This window comes from Bos indicus x Bos taurus, chromosome 15 (assembly GCF_003369695.1).
Source record: "Bos indicus x Bos taurus breed Angus x Brahman F1 hybrid chromosome 15, Bos_hybrid_MaternalHap_v2.0, whole genome shotgun sequence".
In the NCBI taxonomy this organism is placed as follows: domain Eukaryota; kingdom Metazoa; phylum Chordata; class Mammalia; order Artiodactyla; family Bovidae; genus Bos; species Bos indicus x Bos taurus.
The window spans coordinates 3,746,486-3,772,374 of NC_040090.1; the positions used below are offsets into that span (position 1 = coordinate 3,746,486).

The 25,889-nt window shown below is 41.2% G+C and overlaps 1 protein-coding gene across 1 annotated transcript in view; it reads right to left on the reverse strand.

Annotated features, from left to right (window-relative positions):
* Positions 1-742: 742 nt before the first annotated feature.
* Positions 743-25,889, reverse strand: part of LOC113904643 (fatty acid desaturase 2-like protein FADS2P1) — a 41,279-nt gene continuing 16,132 nt past the window's right edge. Inside the window, exons 3-12 of the mRNA XM_027561766.1 lie at positions 24,695-24,892; positions 22,848-22,949; positions 17,754-17,879; positions 14,058-14,118; positions 11,360-11,436; positions 11,101-11,198; positions 9,324-9,420; positions 7,351-7,430; positions 2,689-2,814; positions 743-1,104 (exon numbers count right to left, since the gene is read on the reverse strand). Of these exons, the coding sequence (XP_027417567.1) occupies positions 1,044-1,104; positions 2,689-2,814; positions 7,351-7,430; positions 9,324-9,420; positions 11,101-11,198; positions 11,360-11,436; positions 14,058-14,118; positions 17,754-17,879; positions 22,848-22,949; positions 24,695-24,892 (1,026 nt within the window). The 3' untranslated portion in view covers positions 743-1,043. The remainder of the gene's footprint in view (positions 1,105-2,688; positions 2,815-7,350; positions 7,431-9,323; positions 9,421-11,100; positions 11,199-11,359; positions 11,437-14,057; positions 14,119-17,753; positions 17,880-22,847; positions 22,950-24,694; positions 24,893-25,889) is intronic.

The following is a 25,889-nucleotide window of genomic DNA, read 5'->3' on the forward strand; positions in this document are numbered from 1 at the left end:
GAGAAAGGTTTATTTCAGGGCTATGCAAGGGGAGGGGGTGGCTCATGCCCTGAAAAGTCTAGACTCCCAGAAGGGTTTTGGCAAAGCAGCTTGTAACGGCGCATGAGGGGGAGTTCCCGGGGTTTGGGATCAGCTTGTGTACAGTTCTCTGACTGGCTGATGGTGAGGCACAGGGGTTCCCATCTTCAGTTCTTAGGCTCTAGGTGGCCTTGGGCTATGTGTTCATGGTCAAAAAGTAGTTCCTCCTTTTGGTGGTGGGGATGGGGGGATGCGTTCCTATATGCAAAACAGTTCAGGAAATTTGTATCAATTACTATTTTCTGGTGCCTCAGAGAGGAAATAAAGCCAGGGGATGTGCCAAAATCGCCTTTTGGGGGGAGCTGTTGCCAGGAGGCCCCATCGGGTCCTGCTTGGTTACAGAGACAGAGGTCTGGCCAATCAAGCCATCTTTATTCCTGTGGCCAAAGAGCAGAGGGCAGAAATGATCTGCAGGATGGATCATCTGAATTCTAACCAGTGCTCAGTGATCTGGGAAGTCGTGAAAGTAGCAGGCCTTGGGTCTTCTCCTCTGGGAAGATTATTAAACAAGCTGTTAGAAAACAAAAATTCAACTGAGTATATTTGATGATTGAATTGGCTTTATTCAGTGATTTATGAACAAAGTTAATCAAATGGGGCTCTGAGGGGTTGGGAAAATGGAAGGCTTTTATCAGAAGAAGAGAGGGGGAAGGAAGCTCTCAGCAAAGTATATTTAGGGCAGACAATTTTTTGATGATGGGGAGGGGATGACAAGGGTTTTATCCTCTTCTTCCTCTGGGCTGGGGGCAGGGATGAAAAACAACAGATTACCTCCTAGATAGCTGATTCAAAAAAAATACAGATAGTTGATCAGAAGAATTACAGACGATTAAAATTTCACTTTGGGGAAGGTTGAAACTGCAAGTAAGTCAGGCATTAGAGAGGTTTGGTATCATGAGCTTTAGCACAAGTGACACTTTGGGGCCTGTGGCTTTCTCTTTAACACAGACTCACGCACATCCACATTATGTTTCTGGATGGCTGTAGTAAGCATCCATCCAGAGGGCTGCAGACTTCTTCAGGGCCCTGTGAGAGGAGCAGACAAAATTGTGAGTAGGCGAGACCCAGGTCAAAGGAGCTACTTCATGGAACATTTGCTGTTTTACTTAATTCAGGGCAACATTGTCATTTTCAGCTATATCTGAAAAATGTCTTTCTATCTTGCCAGTGTGGAGAATCAAATACACTGACTTATGTATTAGAAGATGAGTCCACCTTTTCTGGCTTCCCAGGTGGCTCATTGGTAAGAATCCTCCGGCTAATTCAGGAGATGCAAGACACACAGTTTCTATCCCTGGGTTGGGAAGATCCCCTGGAGAAGGAAATGTCAACCCATTCCAATATTCTTGCCTAGGAAATCCCAGGGACAGAGAAGCCTGGCAGTCCACAGTCCATCAGCATTTCTATATGGAAGAGACTGAGTTTTTCTTTCAATTATTTTTCTTCTGTACTCCAAAGCATCACTTATTCTTTTCTCCATATTAAAAGAAAAATCTCTACTGAATTTCTACAAGGTAAATCATATAGCTATACCAACCTAACCTGTATCCACCTACCTCTCCTACTTTATAAAGTTAAAGACTTTTCTAGGCTCTGGTGATACACCTGTGAGTAGGAGTGGTGAGAGTCTTTCCACCTGGAGCTGTGGTCTATATTGGGAGACACATATCACATAATTTATTACCCAATATGCTATTAAATCATGATTGTAATAAGGATCAGAAATGAAGAGAAACAGGTGCTGTGAGAGCACATGACGGGTTTAGTCTTGGGGGCAAAGGAGGACCGAGATGAAGAAAAGACCTTTCAGGTGAGCTTTGGAGAGTGAACGGAACTTGAGAAGGTGACAGGAGGGGGGTGGCAAGTTGGGAGATTTTTCTAGGTAGGAGAAAAAGTGACCAAGGATGTGTCATGGCAAGGGGCAGGGAGTTATGTAGTGGCTGAAGGGAGGCCAGATATCGGGAGGGCAGGAAAGGAGGAGGGCAGTGGTGGAGAGTGAAGATGGGTCACTGTTCAGGGGTCAGATCTGACCAGCTCTAGGCTTGCTGGTTTATTTATTCATATTAAAAAGATACCCTTGCTTTTCTTTTTCCTAATTTTAAGATAAATTATACAACCAAGGTTTTGGCTGTTAATTTGATGAGCAAAGGATCCTCCAGGGAACTGTGAATGCTTCAGGATGAGTATGAATTCTCAGTTCCTGTAGGAAGAGTCACCCCTGCCTGTCCCACCAGACCCTGAAAGCACCTTAGTTTGCAGCCCCGGACCAGATGACTTGAGAGTCCCTCCCACCGGTTAAGTTCTAAAGCATGTCAAGGCTCTGGGTGATACAGAGACAAATAATACAGAACCCTGGTTTATAAGAAGCTTGAAATTTAGTAGGGAATCAAGGTATTTTCACTAAGTACCCAGAAGGCAGCAGCTAAATGGTAGGAATGACTGTTATCATTTCTGTGTTAGTGTTGTTCTGTATAGCGCCTCATCTCCATGCTGGGCACATGAATTCTCCTTAATAAACAGTTATTGGCTGAATGATTCATAAAGCAGTGAAGAGTCTGGGAACCAACAGTGAAGGGAAATGAGAGCTGTGGGTTGAGGGACTGTTATTACCTGATAATATCTCCAAATGCCTTCAATATGGGCTTATTCACATATGGTAGTCCATGCTTGGCACACAGTGACTTCACCAGAGGTGCCACCTTGTGATAATTATGGCGTGGCATTGTGGGAAATAGACTAGGAAACAGAGAAAGGAGATGTAAAACTTCTCAGACCTAAGGAGAAACCCAAAGTTCCCTTTCCCCTTTTACAAAATAAAATGGTATCAGCCACGCAGACCCAACCTTGACCTTCCACAATACTTTTGTTTTGGGAAGTTAAAAAACTTGCTGGCAGACTCATCTTATTCCTTAAACCTCTACAATCCTTCTGGGTGGCAGATGTTTAGGAAGAACTAAGGGAATATGTTTTAGCTCCATCAACTGTTTATTTTTGGCCTGATCCAATGAAAGTATATCATTTAGAACTTTCTACCATTTAGAACTACCCACTCTTTAGAACTACCCATAGAACTAGAGATACTGAACCGCCCACCCTGCTCCTGCTAATCTCTGTCTTAGTCTCTCTTTCTAACTTCCTTAGCAAGAATAGATGGACGTATATTAAGTCATGGTAAATAGCTAAAAGTCCTAGGAAAGGAATAAGAAGTGAGGAGAGATGGATTTTTAATCCCAAGTTTTCATTAGTCAGCCAGATGACCGTCTTGGATGTAAACCTCTCCTTTAATAAAACTATGAGTAATAGTCCTTTTTTTGTTTTGCTGAAAATTTCAAGCCCTAATATGAGAAATAGAATGAAAAAAAATTCCTTGAACAAATAAAGGTCTTGTTCCTTCTTTGACTATCATAGACTCACATGGCTTAGACAAAGAGAATGTGGAAAGCCTTTCCCCTGATACTCTGGAGAAATTGTCTCTCAATGTTTTAACTTGCATCAAGGTGTGAACTACCTGTTTCCTCTTTGTAACTGACCCATTGGTTAAGTATTTCCAGATACCATTTAGAAATTGCAGCAGGGACTCCACTTCATTAGTTATTTTGTAAACTTGGCTCTAAAGACACAGATAAGTAAATATTTGAATTATAACATAGTTAAATTTGAACACAAGTTGGTTACCCAAGTGTCCTGATTTTTCTTAGGTTTTGCCAACAAAGAAAATGCAAGGAAATCACCAATTCCTAAGCCCATAGAAATCTGGAAACTGAGTCACTGATACTTTTCCAAGATTTCACTCCATTTACTTGAGATTTTATTTTTTTTGGGCTCGAAAATCACTGCAGATGGTGATTGCAGCCATGAAATTAAAAGATGCTTACTCCTTGGAAGGGAAGTTATGACCAACCTAGACAGCATATTCAAAAGCAGAGATATTACTTTGCCAGTAAAGGGCCGTCTAGTCAAGGCTATGGGAGAAGGCAATGGCACCCACTCCAGTACTTTTGCCTGGAAAACCCCATGGATGGAGGGGCCTGGTAAGCTGCAGTACATGTGGTCCTTAGGAGTCAGACACGACTGAGCGACTTCACTTTCACTTTTCACTTTCATGCATTGGAGAAGGAAATGGCAACCCACTCCAGTATTCTTGCCTGGAGAATCCCAGGGACGGAGGAGCCTGGTGGGCTGCCATCTATGGGGTCGTACAGAGTTGGACACAACTGAAGCGACTTAGCAGCAGCAGCAGCAGCAGTCAAAGGTATGGTTTTTCCAGTGGTCATGTATGGATGTGAGAGTTGGACTATAAAGAAAGCTGAGCGCCAAAGAATTGATGCTTTTGAACTGTGGTGTTGGAGAAGACTCTTGAGAGTCCCATGGACTGCAAGGAGATCCAACCAGTCCATTCTAAAGGAGATAGAAAGCCTTTGACAAAATTCAACATCCATTTATGATAAAAACTCTCCAGAAAGCAGGAATAGAAGGAACATACCTCAACATAATAAAAGCTATATATGACAAACCCACAGCAAACATTATCCTCAATGGTGAAAAATTGAAAGCATTTCCTCTAAAGTCAGGAACAAGACAAGGGTGCCCACTTTCACCATTACTATTCAACATAATTTTGGAAGTTTTGGCCACAGCAATCAGAGCAGAAAAAGAAATAAAAGGAATCCAAATGGGAAAGAAGAAGTAAAAGTCTCACTGTTTTAAGATGACATGATCCTCTACATAGAAAACCCTAAAGACTCCACCAGAAAATTACTAGAACTAATCAATGAATATACTAAAGTTGCAGGATATAAAATCAACACACAGAAATCCCTTGCATTCCTATACACTAATAATGAGAAAACAGAAAGAGAAATTAAGGAAACAATTCCATTCACCATTGCAACGGAAAGAATAAAATACTTAGGAATATTTCTACCTAAAGAAACTAAAGACCTATATATAGAAAACTATAAAACACTGGTGAAAGAAATCAAAGAGGACACTAATAGATGGAGAAATATACCATGTTCATGGATTGGAAGAATCAATATAGTGAAAATGAGTATACTACCCAAAGCAATTTATAGATTCAATGCAATCCCTATCAAGCTACCAACGGTATTCTTCACAGAGCTAGAACAAATAATTTCACAATTTGTATGGAAATACAAAAAACCTCAAATAGCCAAAGCTATCTTGAGAAAGAAGAATGGAACTGGAGGAATCAACCTGCCTGACTTCAGGCTCTACTACAAAGCCACAGTCATCTAGACAGTATGGTACTGGCACAAAGACAGAAATATAGATCAATGGAACAAAATAGAAAGCCCAGAGATAAACCCACGCACATATGGACACCTTATCTTTGACAAAGGAGGCAAGAATATACAATGGGTTAAAGACAATCTCTTTAACAAGTGGTGTGGGGAAAACTGGTCAACCACTTGTAATAGAATGAAAATAGAGCACTTTCTAACACCATACACAAAAATAAACTCAAAATGGATTAAAGATCTCAATGTAAGACCAGAAACTATAAAACTCCTAGAGGAGAACATAGGCAAAACACTCTCCGACATATATCACAGCAGGATCCTCTATGACCCACCTCCCAGAATATTGGAAATAAAAGCAAAAATAAACAAATGGGACCTAATTAAACTTAAAAGCTTCTGCACAACAAAGGAAACTATAAGCAAGGTGAAAAGACACCCTTCAGAATGGGAGAAAATAATAGCAAATGAAGCAACTGACAAACAACTAATCTCAAAAATATACAAGCAACTCCTACAGCTCAACTCTAGAAAAATAAATGACCCAATCAAAAAATGGGGCAAAGAACTAAATAGACATTTCTCCAAAGAAGACATACAGATGGCTAACAAACACATGAAAAGATGCTCAACATCACTCATTATCAGAGAAATGTAAATCAAAACCACTATGAGGTATCATTTCACGCCAGTCAGAATGGCCATGATCCAAAAGCCTACAAGCAATAAATGCTGGAGAGGGTGTGGAGAAAAGGGAACCCTCTTACACTGTTGGTGGGAATGCAAACTAGTACAGCCACTATGGAGAACAGTGTGGAGATTCCTTAAAAAACTGGAAATAAAACTGCCTTATGACCCAGCAATCCCACTGCTGGGCATACACACTGAGGAAACCAGAATTGAAAGAGACACGTGTACTGCAATGTTCATCGCAGCACTGTTTATAATAGCCAGGACATGGAAGCAACCTAGATGTCCATCAGCAGGTGATTGGATAAGAAAGCAGTGGTACATATACACAATGGAGTATTACTCAGCCATTAAAAAGAATACATTTGAATCAGTTCTAATGAGGTGGATGAAACTGAAGCCTATTATACAGAGTGAAGTAATCCAGAAAAAAAAAAAAAAAACACACCAATACAGTATACTAATGCATATATATGGAATTTAGAAAGATGGTAACAATAACCCTGTATATGAGACAGCAAAAGAGACACTGATGTATAGAACAGTCTTTTGGACTCTGTGGGAGACGGAGAGGTAGGGATGATTTGGGAGAATGGCATTGAAGTACGTATAATATCATATATGAAACGAGTTGCCAGTCCAGGTTCGATGGACGATACTGGATGCTTGGGGCTGGTGCACTGGGACGAGCCAGAGGGATGGTATGGGAAGGGAGGAGGGAGGAGGGTTCAGGATGGGGAACACATGTATACCTGGGGCGGATTCATTTCGATATTTGGCAAAACCAATACAATATTTTAAAGTTTAAAAATAAAATAAAATTAAAAAAAAAATAAAGGAGATTGGTCTTGGATGTTCTTAGGAAGGAATGGTGCTAAAGCTGAAACTCCAGTACTTAGGCCTCCCCATGCGAAGAGTTGACTCATTGGAAAAGACTTGGATGCTGGGAGGGATTGGGGGCTGGAGGAGAAGGGGACGACAGAGGATGAGATGGCTGGATGGCATCACCGACTCGATGGATGTGAGTTTGAGTGAACTCCGGGAGTTGGTGATGCACAGGGAGGCTGGGTGTGCTGCGATTCATGGGGTCGCAAAGAGTAAGACAAGACTGACTGAACTGAACTGAACTGAACTCGCAATTGTGACACTTCCTTCATTTCTTTCTTCTTTCTTTATCGTTGTTGTTAATTGAAAAATAGCATCCTTTAGAGAATCCTGGTTCATTTTTTTCCCTTAAGATTGCAAGTCTAGTGCTCTGGACTATATGGAGGACAGTTATTAGTGACAGCCCCTTCCCTTTATCATAAACTATTTCTCTTACTGGTGCTCAATTTGGAAGTTCAAGTGCCCAGTGAACCAGTCATTGAAAAAGGACTGTTCAACATTACAGGTGGCCAAGACCTGCAAAGAAAAAGCTTACATTAGATGTAAATCAACTCATGTCAACAAGAGATTGTTACTCTTTTATTTATCTATCATTCAACAAGTACTGACTGAGTACATATTTTGTGTAACAAACCATGAGGGATAAAAATAAATCCCAGGTCTCAGGGACCTTACAATTATGAAGTAAATAAGACATTTTGCTAAAAAGTATAGATAAGGCAATAGATATGAAGAAGTAAATAGGATTTGAGAGGACTAAGTCACTATCAGCCCTCAACATCAAAAGACTAAGGTGTCATGAGTAAGGACTTTGGCAGATGGAAGCGGGATTGTAGGACTCTGGTAGAAATTATAGGAGTTTGAATATTATTACCACAGAATAGATGTAAAGAACTTCTAAATGGGGAATAAAGCATGCAAGGGCTTTAATCAAGGGTTTTGTGCATAGAAATACATTTATTAATATATACAAGTAGCTTCCTTTTTAATCTAATGTATTTTATTTTGTACAAAGGCAGACTGAGAAGAAGTTCATAGGATTCTCCAGACTACTTAGAATGCTTATGAATGTGATTTTATTCAGTGCCTTTCTGAGATTTAATTCTTGTTAGGGTTGTTGGCATTTTGAATGTTATTTTTGCAGTCCTCGAAGTGTGCTTTAGAGCATCTTGGGGTTCCCTAGGACACTTTCAGAGGATCTTCAAGGTCAAAATGATTCCCATAATACTTCTGAGGCAGTATTTGGCTTTTTCATTCTCATTCATGCATGCTTATAGCATGGGTTTTTCCAGGGGCTACTAAGCATGGGATGATTTCATCACTCTGATGTTAACCTTTATTGGATTTATCCTATTATTTTAAAATTAATTCATAGATATTTTAAAACTGTCAGTTTCAATTTCAAATACAGTAAGTATCAGTAGATATAACCTCCACAAACGAAAGCTCTTTGATGTTCTCGATAAGTTTTGAGTGGTTTCTTGACCAAAAAGAAAGAATGGTTTCTTGACCAAAAAGATTGAGAACCACTACTGTGTGGAATGTCCACTGAATTTGGAAATGAGCATGGAAAAGGAAGCAGTATGATGACTGGATTCTCCAGTTAACCACGGCATAGCCAGTGTCAGGCTTAAGAGGCAGTGGTATTCTGCATGGGTCATGAATCTTTTAATCATTAACAGCACACTTGCCGAGAATGCTGAGTCTCCTCTCTGGGCCCCACTATCTATACAATGAAATGAGGGGGATTCCAGGGTTCTCCCTTCTGTTATTCTAGGAGTGTGAGATTCGTTGAAAGACTGTGTCATGTTGAAGCAGGTTTAGTAAACCTTGCCTGTAAAGTGCCGCACAGTAAATGTTTCAATTCTGCATCACAACTATGCAGTTCTGCTGTTTTAGAATGAAAGCTATCATAGAGAATATGTAATGTATGAGTGTGGCTGTGTTCCAGTAAAACTACAAAAACACAGACTGGGCTAGACTGGCCCCTGGACTGTAGTTTATTAAGCCTTAGCTAAGAGCAAAGCTTCTGAAATCAAACTGCCGAGGTTTAAAACCTGCTTCTAGAGAACTCCCACTGGTCCACTGGTTAAGAGTGTGTGCTGACACAGGTTTGATCCCTGGTAGGAGAACTGGGACCCTGCATGCCACACAGTGTGGCCAAATAAATAAATAAAACCTATTTCTGCCACTTATTAGCTGTGTGATCTTGCACAAATTGTGCAACTTCTTCATACCTCAATGTTATCATTTGTAAAGTGGGAATATTCTGAGCACATAGCTACATGAGATGTAGCAAAACAGTTGACAGTGCCTGACCCCTGGCAAGCCTCCAATAAACATCATTTGAGGTCAGCAGACGGTAATCAGGATGCTTTGGTGGATGCTTTCCCAGAACAGCATTATTACCTGAGAGCTGAACCAGTCCTGGTTCTCCTCTGTGCTCATTTTCATTGGTATGTGGCTCATCTGGGTAACATATGCAACCCAGAGACTTTCAAGAAGCCTTTAAGAGAATAAGAAGAAGATATGATCACTCCTTGGGGAGTTTCAGTTCCACTCACTGGGCTTGCATAACCACTGGCAGATCTGGCTGAGCAGTAGAGGAAATGGCAGTGACTCAAAGGTTCCAATCATGTGGTGGTTGTTTGTTTTTCATCTTTGCAGACCTTTTATATCTAAAGATGACATACAAGGTATTCAGTCACACTACCTGTCTTGCAGCCTACTGTACCAGAGCAGTGTTCCCAGTATTTTCTGTAGGCATTGGTACAAGGCTCAGAAGATACCTAGATAGCTGAAGGTCAGGCTTCCCTGGCGGCTCAGTGGTCAAGATTCCATCTGCCAATGCAGGAGATCTGGGTTTGATTCCTGGCTTGGGAAGATCCCCTGGACAAAGAAATGGCAACCAACTCCAGTATTCTTGCCTGTGAAATCCCCAGAGCAGAGCAGCCTGGCAGGCTACAATCCATGGGGTCACAAAAGAGTCAGACATGATTTAGTGACTAAAGCAACAACAATTTAAGGATATGTGCAATGTGATTAACAGCTTGGCTGTTGTCATCAGACAGAACTGGGTACAAGTTTTGATTTGGCACTGCCACTGGCCCTTGCTCTTGAGTAAGTGATTTAATTTCTCTGAACTTTAGTTCTCTTATCAGAACAATGAAATTGATACTATCTACATTGCCTGGTTGTGCATTTTTGATTACATCAAATAGGATAATGCATGTAAAGCCTTTAGCAAATTGCCTGATGTGTAGTAGCTACCGTTATTGTTATGAATAGTAATGCAAATGAATGAGGAAGGAATAAATTGGGAAGTTGAAGAGGGTTATTCAGTTTAAAGTCATTTTGATTTGGGGAAAATCTCTAGTCATAAAATAACTTTTTAAAAAACTGGCCTCCTATTATCTTTGGTAAGAATTATGATGCCCAGCTGGATTACAGTTTGAAGGACTTGGTGATCAGGCAGAATACAGTTGACCTTTGAGAAACATGTAGGTCCACTTAAATGTGGATATTTTTAAGTAAACCCAGAGTACTACAAGATTAGTGGTTGCATGAATCCACAGTAGTGGAACCACATATATGGATAGATGACTATGGAGCTTGAATATCTTTGGGTTTTGGTAACTGAGGTGGGTCCAGGGACTAATCCTCCTCAGATGGTAAGGGACTGTTGCTACTGCTAAGTTGCTTCAGTCGTGTCCGACTCTGTGCGACCCCACAGATGGCAGCCCAACAGGCTCCTTTGTCCCCGGGATTCTCCAGGCAAGAACACTGGACTGGGCTGCCATTTCCTTCTCCAATGCATGAAAGTGAAAAGTGAAAGTGAAGTCGCTTAGTCCTGTCCGACTCTTCATGATCCCAAGGACTGCAGCCCACCAGGCTCCTCCGTCCATGGGATTCTCCATGCAAGAGCAATGGAGTGGGGTGCCATTGCCTTCTGTAATTGGGAATTAATCACGTGAGAAAAAAGGCAAGATTGGGCAAATGCAGTTTCCAAGAAACTCATTCAACTATTTTAGCTGTTTTATCCCACATTTTCTTGGAACTGTCTCAGCTACAAGAATGCAGTCTGGTGTCATAATCTGCTAATCATTGCTAATCATAAATAGATCAAGTAAGAAAGGTAAGAGGAACATCCAGGTAATAAGAGTAGGAGATATTATTGTTTTCTTACTTGACTAAGTATATGAGCACCAGGGTTCCGAAGATTCCATAGAAAGGGCCAAATGTGATGAAATAGCGGATATAAAAGGTGCTGACCCAGGCAATGTCCTGTGGAAAGAAGTGCTTGAAAGTTAAGCTAGTGGAAATAAAACTGGCTAAATCTTATATCCTGACACTCAAGGAAGCTATGTCTGGAAAGGACTAAGCATTTACCTTTCCCCTTTCCTACCAGCCTGATCTAGCTCTAGAGAAACAATTGAGTTGCTCACCTCCCAGTACCCTCTGCGGTACATTGCTCTAATGGAATCCAGGTTCAAATATACTGGCATGAGAAGGGCGGCCCCAACTGAAACAAACAAACAAACAAACAAGAAGATGGTGAACAAATGAGCAGATATGATTCCTGTGGAGGCTAGTAGGAGTTGATCTCCTTAACATGCTACCCCTGGAATATTGCCCCTGAGAAGGATGCAAGGTGGAGATCCACAACCACATCCTGGATGCTCCTGGGCTTTTAGAGTCTCTGAGGGTGAACCGGGACTTTGGTTCAAACTCCCTTAAAGAGACTAGGGAGGGTTTGAAGATCTGAGTCATTCCTGATGAAGGCATCCTGGCAGGGATTCTGCTGTGAGCTTTCAAGTTTTCTCAAGGTCCCTGGAATCCTTCAATCCTTCACGATACTTTGCGTTGGGCCCTGTCACAATATGTCGAGGTGGCAGATACAGAGCAGGCATACTGAGTCTGGCCAGATAAGTTATTTACCTGCATCTCCCCCAGGACCAGTGAAGTTGCCTGGAGCAGGTAGGAGTCTCATGGAGACCCTTCACATTTCGACAACTCTCTTCTTGATCAAACTTGAGTCAGATGCTCTGGAGCCCCCTTCCTGACGAGGCTTCAAACTTGACCTGTAAACTTTGAAAGCCTGCGAACTGTCAGCATAAATGATTTTGTCCACCCTACACACTAAGAGACTCGCAAAAATGCTAGAAATAGTTTCTAAGAACAGTTCAAGGCTGTGCTCCTGGGATGACTCTAGCACCCTTAAAATTCTTGAGAAAGTTCAAGACTGTCCAGAGAACTTACTGCTTGTTCAGTAGGCTTCTGACCTCCTTTCCTTCAATCAGTGTTAGAAAACTTACAATTATAAAATTCTTACTCTGTCCCTCTGGGCTGGATTGTCCCTGATCCAGAGTGTCTTTCTCAAGGACTTGGTAGTCATCCTTTGAAGTACAATCTTTGAGGATCGGGCTCTGTCCTGCAGCCTCTGGGAGGGTAGGAGTTTGACTTTGATAAGCACCAGTGAGAAGACACATGTGGCTTAACCACATGACCAGCTTCCCCTCCCTTTATCCTCTTTCACTAATTTCCTTTAGCATGTTCCCATGTTTTAAAAGTCTCCCACCTTTCATTTCTGGCGAGTTGAGCTCAGCCTATACTGAATTACCTTTCCCTACTACAGCAATCTGCATGAAAGCTGTCTCGCCACCTTTATGAAATGTCAAGCCTCATCTCTCTCTGACAGGTTGAATATGACACATTTGTACCTGTCATACTACACTGAAGACATTTGAAAGAAAATGACAAAATGAAACAGCTCCTGAGGACGATGTGGTTTGTAAGCTGGGCATTCTGCAGTGAAGCTACAATATTCATCCATTCCTCATAAGCTAAGGCTGTATTATTTCACTACACACAGGAGGAGAGTTCAGACAAGAGACTCCAACAGTTTTTTCTTATGTGAATACACATCTGTCTGGGCTGGAAGAGTTCCCTTTCAAACTGGGGCACCAATGTCCTCCACACCCTTTTTGGTCATGAAAGAGAATAACTGCATTAGGATAAGTCCTCAGAATTCTAGCTCTGGAAGAGGCTGCAGTGGTGGTTGAGCCTCATGTCTCAGAATAAGGACTCACAGGCCATCCCGGTCAGGCACGAGACAGATGAACACTGGTGGCCAATGTTTGGGCAAGCCAGATCATCTGCAACACTTTGTCTATCTTAACACTGTTGGCATTTTGGGTCAGATAATTCTTATTGTTCAGGGCTGTTCTGTGTACTGTAAGACATTTCATAACATCCCTGGCTTCTGCCCCATGGGTGTCAATACCATTCCTCCCTCTTTGTTGGGATAATCAGAAAAGTATCTGTACGCTGTCAAACGTCCCACTGGGGGCAGCAATGCTATTAGTTGAGAACCACTGATCTACAGGAAATGTTTGCAATCTTCTCTAATTTGGGTTTCTTTTCCAAATGAGTAAGCATGTTTCAGATGAGCATATTTTGGGGTCCTAAACTTTTCTTTGTGGGCTATCATGAGTTTGACTAGGTTAAGAGCAAAACATTTTTGCTTCTAATATTTTTATTGATATTAGCCTTATTAAGCTACCTTATTTTCTCTCAAGCCTAGAACATATCCAGACCTGTCTTATTATGTGTGTGTGTGTGTGTGTGCGTATCTGTCCACTAAAATACCTTCTACAGCTGTACGTAAGCTGTGGGAACAGTCAACTTTCTTCCACACAGAAGCTCTACAGGCGACTTTTATCATGAGACTCTGCTTTTTCCGGCACCTACTGTCAGTGCTTGAGCATTCTTTTCCTAATTTTCCCCCTATCCATACACCACTATCTTTTTCTTCTTGGTAAGTATTGTATTTAGTTTATCCAGGACAAGAGTCACAGATACCAGACCCCTTGATTGGCATCCTGCCTCCCATCCTTCTTGGAGCATCTCCTTCCCTGTACAGTAGCCAGAGTGATGAGATGCCCATTAAGAATGCCTAATCGCTCTTCTGTTTTCCTCTTCAGATTTCACCCAAGTAAGTCTGAAATAAAACATGCTGCTTTTTTGAGGCACAAGACCTGAGATCGTCTCTCTGTGGGAGGATTTCAGTCATGCCTTCTGGCTTGACAACTGTTTGCTTCAAGGAAATAGGATGACAAGGATTGTGGCTCCCTGGTGACTCACCCGTGCAGAAGTACAGGTGCTGCTTCTCGTAGTCGATGTATTTGATTTTGTTCTTGCCATACTGAAGGAAGAGAGAATAAAACTGAAGTAAGAACAATATAGACTTCTGTTATTATACTCAAGGTTGTGTGTGTGTGTATGTGCGCACACGCACGCACATGTGTGTCTGTCTGTGTGTGTGTCTATGTGTGTGTGTGCGTGTGTGTGTGCATATGTGTGTGTCTGTGTGGGTGGTGTACGTGTGCGTGTGTCTGTGTGGATGTGCGTATGTCAGTGTCTGTGTGTGCACATGTGTTCGTGTGTGTGTCTGTGTGTGTGTACCTGTGTGTGTGCGTGTGTGTGCATGTGCGTGTGTGTGTCTGTGTGTGTGCGTGTATCTCTGTGTGTGTGTGTGTCTGTGTGCGTGCATGCATGTGTGTGTGTGTGTGTGTGTGTGTGTGTGTGTAGAGTCTTTATAGAAAGAGCTATCTGGTCAGAGTTCATTTACTGTCAAACTGAAGGCACTGAGGAACCAGAACTGAAGGGGGAGGAAATATTTTGGTGACTTTTTCTTTATTTAAATGTGGGCAATTCTTGCAGGGATGGTTTATTCCATTTGAATTCAGGGGTTGTGATAGTTTATTATTATTTCCATGGGAGCCATTTAAAAATTTTTGCCCTGGGGTGGAATGGAAAGGTGATGGAGGAGAAATATTTCTGATAAGTTTTCAAGGTCTTCTTCAACCTATGTGCTTAGAATTCTGCTTAAAGCTCAGTCTGCTTGTATCCATTCATCCATTTAACAGATATCTGTTGAATGGTTACATTATAAAACACATAGTCATAACCTTTATGTCATCTTTCCTCCTTTATTTCCATCAGTGGATCTCATGCTGTGCTTTACTCATTTTAAGGCATGATAACATATAATTGCACTCATCTCACATGCTAGTAAAGAAATGCTTAAAATTCTCCAAGCCAGGCTTCAGCAATACGTGAACTGTGAAATTCCAGATGTTCAAGCTGGTTTTAGGAAAGGCAGAGGAACCAGAGATCAAATTGCCAGCATCCGCTGGATTATTGAAAAAGCAAGAGAGTTCCAGAAAAACATCTATTTCTGCTTTATTGACTATGCCAAAGCCTTTGACTCTATGGATCACAATAAACTGTGGAAAATTCTGAAAGAGATGGGAACACCAGACCACCTGACCTACCTCTTGAGAAACCTGTATGTAGGTCAGGAAACAATAGTTAGAATTGGACATGGAACAACAGATTGGTTCCAAATAGGAAAAGGAGTACGTCAAGGCTGTATATTATCACCCTGCTTATTTAACTTATATGCAGAGTACATCATGAGAAACTCTGGGCTGGAGGAAGAACCGGCTGGAATCAAGATTGCCGGGAGAAATATCAATAACCTCAGATACGCAGATGACACCACCCTTATGGCAGAAAGTGAAGAGGAACTAAGGAGCCTCTTGATGAAAGTGAAAGAGGAGAGTGAAAAAGTTGGCTTAAAGCTCAACATTCAGAAAATGAAGATCATGGCATCTGGTCCCATCTCTTCATGGCAGATAGATGGGGAAACAGTGGAAACAGTGGCTGACTTTATTTTTGGGGGCTCCAAAATCACTGCAGATGGTGAGTGCAGCCATGAAATTAAAAGACACTTACTCCTTGGAAGGAAAGTTATGATCAACCTAGACAGCATATTAAAAAGCAGAGACATTACTTTGCCAACAAAGGTCCGTCTAGTCAAGGCTATGTTTTTTCCAGTGGTCATGTATGGATGTGAGAGTTGGACTATAAAGAAAGCTGAGCACCAAAGAATTGATGCTTTTGAACTGTGGTGTTGGAGAAGACTCTTGAGAGTCCCTTGGACTGCAAGGAGATCCAATCAGTCCATCCTAAAGGAGATCAGTCCTGGGTGTTCATTGGAAGGACTGATGTTGAGGCTGAAACTCCAATACTTTGGCCACCTGATGTAAAGAGGTGACTCATTGGAGAAGACCCTGATGCTGGGAAAGATTAAATGATTGTAAGTAATATGGTGTGCATTGGCTTTGAAATTATAGTAAACAGAAACCTAAGCCTCGCGGGATATGTCTCTCGAATGATGGAGAAGTGATGGTGTCTCCACCCTCTGTGAAGAGGCAGCATGTGAACTGGATACAGTTCTACAGAAGGGGCTTCTGGAGGGGGCCAGACTGCCTCATGAACTCCCGTGAGACAAGTCTCCATTGCTGCGAGGGACTGAGGAGAGAAGTCAAAGTGTCATAAGTTTAGTGATCAGCCGAGGAGTTCACAGGGATTCCCTGGTGGCTCAGACTGTAAAGTCTGCCTGCGATGTGGGAGACCCAGGTTGGATCCCTGGAGAAGGAAATGACAACCCACTCCAGTATTGTTGCCTGGAAAATCCCATGGGTGGAGGAGCCTGGGGGGCTACAGTCCATAGGGTCGCAAAGAGTCAGACATGACTGAATGACTTCACTTTAGGAGTTTGCAAACTTCAGAGAGCTCTGACTTGTTTGTGGAGTCTTTGGAAGGACAACTGACTGAAGACTACAGTCAAGGTTTCTTTCTTTCTTTTATTTTCTTTATATCTTGGCAGGAGACTTTTCCCTAATTGGAAGACTTTTCCCTAATTTCCAAGACTGGGAAAACCTATTTTGAGAGAGTTACACAATCCTGGTTACCACAAAGTCCAGGCAGAAAGTGACCAAGCTACATTCCTTTGTTTCCTCCTAAATTTCTCCTAAATTCCTCCTAAATTCTTCCAGAAGGAGATAGAACCTCTTCCTAAGCACTTAATTCCCAGGATCCATCATTTCTTCTCAAGGAAAGATACCTTTCTGTGATTATCCTTATACCTTCTGTGTTGAAAGCAGACTATAAACATCTTGGTAATAATCCTTACATGCTGGTTTTTAAGCTGAGGTTTTAAGCTGAGACATCCTGGAGTTTGCCTTCCTTTTTCTTTTCCTTAAGAAGTCTGAACTAGAGTCGAGGTCCTGTGTATTATGAAGCATTTGAGCTGAGTTTCATGTATGCTGCTGCTGCTGCTGCTAAGTCGCTTCAGTAGTGTCTGACTCTGTGCGACCCCATAGACGGCAGCCCACCAGGCTTCCCCGTCCCTGGGATTCTCCAGGCAAGAACACTGGAGTGGGTTGCCATTTCCTTCTCCAATGCATGAAAGTGAAAAAGTGAAAGTGAAGTAGCTTAGTCGTGTCCGACCCTCAGCGACCCCATGGACTGCAGCCTTCCAGGCTCCTCTGTCCATGGGATTTTATAGGCAAGAGTACTGGAGTGGGGGTGCCATTGCCTTCTCTGGAGTTTCATGTATAAATGAGCCAAAATGGACCTAAATTAAAATAACAGCTTAGTTTCTTCCAACAGCTAGAATTAGTTGACATAACTAGATATGTAGATGGTTCATGATTTAGCACTTGTTGAATGTACTGCCATGCCTTCTATGAGTGATTTAGCCTGAATGACTTTTAAGATCATAGAGTTATTCATTCCACATTTTCTTCTTTTCTTACAACACCAGATTCACTTATTTAAAATTTATATCCTGGAGTTAAAAGAAGAGATGCTCTGAAAACATGCTTGAAGCCAGAATCTCCAGCCTGATCTCCTCAAGACAAAGGTGTAGACCTTTCCAAGAACCACTTCCTGGAACATTTCTCTAGTGCTTAGGATTTGTAAACATACCTTGACAGGTTGTAAATCTCCAACAACAAAAAATGGGCCAAAAACAACATCTGGGTCTTTGGGGTAGATGTTTGTTTTTACATGGTGTTGGGAGTGTCGGTTATTCCACCATTTTGCAGAGAAACCCTGAGAAGAAGAGAACATTCATTAGCTGCAAGATTTCTCTCCTGAAATATCTTTCCTTATCAGAGTTTTTCAAAACCAAACAAAATCAACCCTGAATATTCATTGGAAGGACTGATGCTGAAGCTGAAGTGCCAATCCTGGCCACCTGATGCAAAGAGCCAACTCACTGGAAAAGACCCTGATGCTGGGAAAGATGGAGGGCAGGAGGGAAAGGGGATGACAGAGGATGAGATGGTTGGATGGTATCACTGATTCAATGGACATGAGTCTGAGTAAACTTTATGAACTGGTGAAGGACAGGGAAGCCTGGTGTGCTGTGTTCATGGGGTTGCAATGAGTTGGACATGACTAGCACTTGAATTGGAGAGGGCAATGGCAACCCACTCCAGTACTCTTGCCTGGAAAACCCAATGGATGGAGGAGGCTAGTGGGCTACAGTCCATGGGGTTGCTAGGAGTTGGACACGACTGCGCGACTTCACTTTCACTTTTCACTTTCATGCATTGGAGAAGGAAATGGCAACCCACTCCAGTTTTCTTGCCTGGAGAATCCCAAGGATGGGGGAGCCTAGTTGGCTGCCGTCTATGGGGTCGCACAGAGTCGGACACGACTGAAGCGACTTAGCAGCAGCAGCAGCAGCAGCAGCAGCAGCAGCAGCAGCAGCACTTGAATAGTAACAATCAGAGTTTTATGCCTACATCTCCAAAGTTTAATTAGGATATGGATTCCTGGAACATGCCGCCCCCCATTCCTGGGTCACAGAATGATTCATTGGCTAGAGGCTCTAAAAGCCTACCAGCAAATAATTATCTTATCCAGGAACATAAATTCCAGGCTAAAACAACTCCTGATAATGAAGAAGAATAAAAACCATTGAAATGAAATGTTTTTCCATCTATCTTTTTATTGTCCTCATTTTAAAAAGAAATATGAAATAGGTAGAGCAGATAGTACACTTCTTATTTTATAAATAAAGAAACTTCAGCTCTAAAACTAATTAGTTCGGGGGAGGGGGGGCGGAAATGGCACCAGGGTTCCTTCTTCAATGAATATTTTAAAGAGTCATGGATCTGAAGTCATCTCCTATGGGGGCTTGCCTCTGATCATCACATGTTCAAGCTTCAATGATCTCATTAAATATAAATGAGAATAAAAGTATTTTAGTTGATGCCGAGCTCATGTCATCTCTGATTAATTTGTTTGGAATTTTCTCTCTTTCAGTGAAAATCTAAAGGTTTTAACAGAGAAAAGGATTTGGAAGCACATCAACTTAGTTGCATCCACCAGATGTATAAATGCTTCTGTGTGGTTTGGGAAAATTATCTACCCTTTGATGTTCAATTTCACCTTCAGTAAATATAGTATAATATAATGACATTTACCTGCATGGGTTGTTTGAGGAGACATGAGATGCTGTGTGTAGAATTCTGGCATACTGAGACATTCAATTTCTCTTCTCTTCCCCTATTATGTTAATCATTTATAGAAGAATAAGCAATAGTCATAGTTTTTATTGCATATTTGACATTTCTCAAAAATCAATTAATGTGTATTTTAGATCTGCAGTGCTCAGTAGAGTAGCCCTTATCTGTGTGTGGCCACTGAGCACTTAATATGTGACCAGTCAAATTGAGGCGGGCTGTGTAAGGATATAATACATACTAGATTCAAAGCCTCAGAATGAAAAAAGAAATGTAACATATGTTAATAATTTTTATATTTCTTTCACGTTAAAATGAATATATTTGGAATATATACAGGAGTAATAAAGTTGGAAGAGGGTGTTTGCTGTGACCAGTGTGTTCTCTTGGCAAAATTCTGTTGGCCTTTGTCCTGCTTCATTCTGTACACCAAGGCCAAACTTGCCTATTACTCTGAGTATCTCTTGACTTCCTACTTTTGCATTCCAGTCCCCTATAATGAAAAGGATATCTTTTTTTTGGTGTTGGTTCTAGAAGGTCTTGTAGGTCTTCATAGAACCATTCAACTTCAGCTTCTTCGGCATTAGTGTTTGGGGCATAGACTTCGATTACTGTGATATTGAATGGTTTGCCTTGGAAATGAACAGAGATCATTCTTTAATTTTTGAGACTGCATCCAAGTACTGCATATTGGACTCTTTTGCTGACTATGATGGCTACTCCATTTCTTCTAAGGGATTCCTGCCCACAGTCATAGATACAATGGTCATCTGAATTACAGTTGCCCATTCTGGTCCATTTTAGTTCACTGATTCCTAAAATGTCTATGTTCACTCTTGTCATCTCTGGTTTGATCACTTCCAAATCACCTTGATTCATGGGCCTAACATTCCAGGTTCCTATGCAATATCGCTCTTTACAGTGCTGGACTTCACTTCCACCACCAGCCACATCCATAGCTCAGCATCTTTTTCACTTTGGCTCTGTCTCTTCATTCTTGCTGGAGTTATTTCCCCACTTTTCTCAAGTAGCATATTGGGTACCTAGCGACCTGGGACTTCATCTTTCAATGCCATATCTTTTTGCCATATCATACTGTTCGTGGGGTTATCAAGGCAAGAATACTGAAATGGAGTACAAAATGAAGCAGGGCAAAGGCTAGCAAAGTTAGCTAGACTTGGATTAATGTGATACTGAATGGTTTGCCTTGGAAATGAACAGAGATCATTCTGTCATTTGGTTTCTCATCAAATCCTAGAACATCATAGAAAGGCTGATATCCAGTTGAAGTCCTAGTTTTAGAGATGAGAACACTGAGAGCCAGAGATAGAATCTGACTTGTTCAGGGTTGCACAGTGAGCGTTATCAGAGCCAGGGCTAAAACCCGCTTTCATCAACCCTTGTACTATTATCTAGCATCTGTCCATCTATCCATCCATCATTCCACCCATCCATCCATTCCTTCATGCATTCAACAAATGCTTATTGAAGGCCTACTGTGTGTTAGGCACTCTGTTAGGCACTGTATTTCAGGGGTGCATAGGATAGTGTGCCTGTCCTCCTGGAGCATATCTGAGGGGGATAAGACCAATTGCCCCTGCTTTTTCCAGCAATCTGGGTTTTGCAACCCTCAACTCTTAAACAGAGCAATCTAACTTCCCTTGGTTCTCTCTTTTGTTAAACTTTTATCTGTTCTGCATCTTTTCTTTTATTTGTACATAGTCCTCCCAGGATTAAATAGTTTGCTGGATTCCCATAACCTCCCAGAAGTGCATGTCCAGACCCCTTCTAAGAATATCCCTACTCATGACTTTATAGGGTATATCTCCTGAGAGGTGGTTCTTTAATGGTGTACCAGCTGCTGCTAAGTCGCTTCAGTCATGTCCGACTCTGTGCAACCTCATAGACAGCAGGCTCCCCCATCCCTGGGATTCTCCAGGCAAGAACACTGGAGTGGGTTGCCATGTCCTTCTCCAATGCATGAAAGTGAAAAGTGAAAGTGAAGTCACTCAGTCGTGTCCGACTCTTAGTGACCTCATGGACTGCAGCCTACTAGGCTCCTCTGTCCATGGGATTTTCCAGGCAAGAGTACTGGAGTGCTGTGCCATTGCCTCCTCCAATGGTGTACCAGGGATTGGGCCAAATAGATAATTGGCTAAGAAAAAAACAGAACTTTTTAATAAAAATAAACTTTTTCTCTTAAACATTTAAAATTCTAGTTTTAGCATATATGTTATAATGTTATGTGTGTGTGTGTATAAATATCTATTTCTGCCTTATTGACTATGCCAAAGCCTTTGACTGTGTGGATCACAATAAACTGTGGAAAATTCTGAAAGAGATGGGAATACCAGACCACCTGATCTGCCTCTTGAGAAATCTGTATGCAGGTCAGGAAGCAATAGTTAGAACTGGACATGGAACAACAGACTGGTTCCAAATAGGAAAAGGAGTGCGTCAAGGCTGTATTTTGTCACCCTATTTATTTAACTTATATACAGAGTACATCATGAGAAATACTGGGCTGGAAGAAGCACAAGCTGGAATCAAGATTGCCAGGAGAAATATCAATAACCTCAGATATGCAGATGATACCACCCTTATGGCAGAAAGTGAAGAGGAACTCAAAAGCCTCTTGATGAAAGTGAAAGTGGAGAGTGAAAAAGTTGGCTTAAAGCTCAACATTCAGAAAACGAAGATCATGGCATCCGGTCCCATCACTTCATGGGAAATAGATGGGGAAACAGTGGAAACAGTGTCAGACTTTATTTTTCTTGGCTGCAAAATCACTGCAGATGGTGAGTGCAGCCATGAAATTAAAAGACGCTCACTCCTTGGAAGGAAAGTTATGACCAACCTAGATAGCATGTTCAAAAGCAGAGACATTACTTTGCCAACAAAGGTTCGTCTAGTCAAGGCTATGGTTTTTCCTGTGGTCATGTATGGATGTGAGAGTTGGACTGTGAAGAAGGCTGAGCGCTGAAGAATTGATGCTTTTGAACTGTGGTGTTGGAGAAGACTCTTGAAATTCCCTTGGACTGCAAGGAGATCCAACCAGTCCATTCTGAAGGAGATCAGCCCTGGGATTTCTTTGGAAGGAATGATGCTAAAGCTGAAACTCCAGTACTTTGGCCACCTCATGTGAAGAGCTGACTCATTGGAAAAGACTCTGATGCTGGGAGGGATTGGGGGCAGGAGGAGAAGGGGACGACAGAGGATGAGATGGCTGGATCGCATCACCGACTCGATGGACATGGGTTTGAGTGAACTCCGGGAGTTTGTGATGGACAAGGAGGCCTGGCGTGCTACGATTCATGGGGTCACAAAGAGTCAGATACGACTGAGTGACTGAACTAAACTGAACTGAATTATATATATATATATATATATATATATATATATATAATATGTATAGTCAGTACATTGTTAGTATATTTACATCTACTTGTGGGGTGTGTAGTAATATTTTTTGCTGATAAGTATGTAGAAACCACTGCTTAGTGAAATGACTTTCAGAATCCCATCATACTCCTGGAACATTCTGTACCTTGAGATGACCAATCACAAAATTTTGCATCAGGCGGTTCCACTTGGACTTCTTAAATACGGAAAGGTGTCCCAAGTCATGTTGCAGAAATGAATCCTGAGCCTAGAAGAGACAGGGTTACTGTCAGAGAAGTTGGCAAGGTAAGAAGAAAGTAGTAAGTGAGGCCACTGGTAGGTTTGGGAACCCATGAGAACAGTGGGAGATCTTGTCTGACCTCAAGCCAAGTGTGTATCTGTCACACTTGCTGAGTTCTTTCCCATCTCTGTGCCTTTGCACAGGTGGTTCTCTCAGCCTTGAATGCTCTTCTCTCCACTGTCAGAATCTTCCAGTGTGGAATGGAAAGAGGATGCCTTTCAAGTCAGGCTAACTTGGGCTCTAAACTGTCCTTCACCACTTTACAAATTATACAACTCTTGGCAAGCTAGTTGGTAGCTCTGAACTCAGTTCTTTGTCTGAGAAGCAGAGATTATAATAAACCTTGCTCATTCAGCTGTCGTGCAGCCAAAATACATGTAAAATTCCTGATAATGCTAAGCAGTCAAACAAATATTTGTTTCCTTTCTTGACTCTAAAAGTTGCTTTTCAAAGAATAAAGCAAGTTGACTTTTCGAGAAAAAAATTAGCATATAAAATTTTGTAATTAACACTGATGTTAATTCTCCATGAAATCATCCCCAATTGCCTCAATTAGAATTAGATGCCTCTTTCTGCTCCCAGAGCACATGCTTGTTTCTTTTCCTTCTGCCTTGTATCCTGTCTAGATATTTCAATGACCAGCTCCTCCCCTGGATGACTGTTTCCCAAGGGCAGGGTCAGGTGCGTTTCCCTTTGTGTCCACAATACAGTGCTGTGGTCATAGAAGGCCATCTTCAGAGATCTGTGCTTCATTCAAAGGATTTATCAATTGCCCTGCTACACGCCAGTTGCTGATTGCCATTTCTGGCAGAATACATGATCCTATTATCATGTAATAATAAATAGACTCTCTTCATAGACTGATGTATTGATAAGTATTGGTGAAATGAGGCTTTTGGCTAGGGTCTCAGGGAATTAAAAAAAATACAGATAGATAACATCTTTAGTAGAATCTCTTATTATGAAACATCATGTATAAATAGTGATATATATATATATACACACATATATATATACACACACATATATATACACACACACACATATAGGTGTAAATTAATGTGGGGCTTCCTTTCTTCATGGTGGCTAAGATGGTAAAGAATCTGCCTGCAATATGGGAGACTTGGATTTGATCTCGGTCAGGAAGATTCCCTGGTAAAGGGAATGGCAACATACTCCAGTATTCTTGCCTGAGGAAATCCATGGACAGGGGAGCCAGTTACAGTCCATGGGGTCAAAAAAGGTTGGAAACAACTGAGCGATTAAAAAGAAAACAAAATAAGTTCATGTATGTGCCTATAGTCTTAATAAAATCACTGAACAACCATGAAAAATGTTGGTTGGTTAATGAATGAAAGACAAAGGTGAAGGTTGCATGGCCTAGAATGGAACTTCAGTTACTGACATTGTGTGGATAATGTCGGGCAAAGAGCAGCAACTCTCAAGGATATTTACCATGTGCCAGTTTCTGTGCTAGGTACTCTACAGAGTAACTTCTTTAGTTCTCCTCAGAATATTTCCATAAAAAATTGTTACCCCATGTTACAGATAAGAGAACTGGGGCCCTGTAGGTTTTGAAAACTTATTGGTGTCAGACACTGATGACTAGCTTGCCAGGAAGTGCCAGGCAGCCACTGGCACCAGTGTAAAGAGAGAATAAAAAATTCTGAGGCTTCCCATAGAGCCTGCCTGGGCTTGGGATACCTACTCACCTGAGCAACTGTGAGAAGAAAATAAATGAATATTGTGATAAGCCAGCCACTGCCAAAATGCCACACTATTACCCAAGCCAGGGCCTCCAAAATCAAGACCTGGGCGAGGTGAAGGAAGAAGAACCCCAGGTTGGCATTGAACATATTCATGGTCTCTAATGTCCTCCGCAGTTCTTGGAAATCTTCTACCAACTGGGACTGTGAGATAAATATGCAAGAAAAGAATTAGTTCCTTCAGTGGAGAGGGAGTACAGATCAACATAAGTATTAATCTATTTTAATAATTTAATCTATGATACCTTAATTTTATGAATAGATATTTATTTATTTAATAAGTATAATTAGGCATAATTTAAACAAAAAACCCAAACCTTAAAAAACTAACATAAAAGCAAAATGCTTAAAACAAGTTATGAAAATTTTTTTCTTTTCTGGAGAAGAGACAGATGAGTAGTGATTTGTAAACTGTCCTCAAATTGTTATGGGACTTATAATTTATTTCTTTTTTGGGGAGTGGGGGGTTCAATGAAGAGATACATATCTCTAACAATTCTCTTTTTAAAAATGATTAAAAAATTTTTTTGATGCAGATCATTTCTTTTGAAATCTTTATTGAATTTGTGACAATATTGCTTTTATTTTATTTTATTTTTTGGCTGTGAGGCATGTGAGATCCTGGCTCCCTGATGAGGGATCAAACCTGCACCCCCTATATTGAAAAGAGAAGTCTTAATGACTGGGCTGCCAGGGGAAAACCCGCAAAATTAATTTTCTACTTATCAGAACAAAAAATTTTATTGAAGTTTAGTTGATTAACAATGTTGTGTTAGTTTCAGGTGTACAGCAAATATATATATATATATATATAAACATATATATATGTTTATGTATACATATTGTTTCTTCAGATTCTATTCCATTGTAGATCATTATGAGATACTGAATATAGATCCCTGACAAACAGTAGGTCCTTGTTGTTTGTCTGTTTTATATGTAGAAGTGTGTATCTATTAATAATAGTTGCCTTTTTAAATTAACGTGTTGTTTGATCTCTGATTATACTTTGGGGAACTTTGCTATCTACATGGATCTGTGTTACTTTCTATGTTATCAGCTGATAACATAGATAAGTCGCTGGCTTATCACAATATCCATTTCTTTTCTTCTCATGGCTGCTCAGGTAAGTTAGGTATCC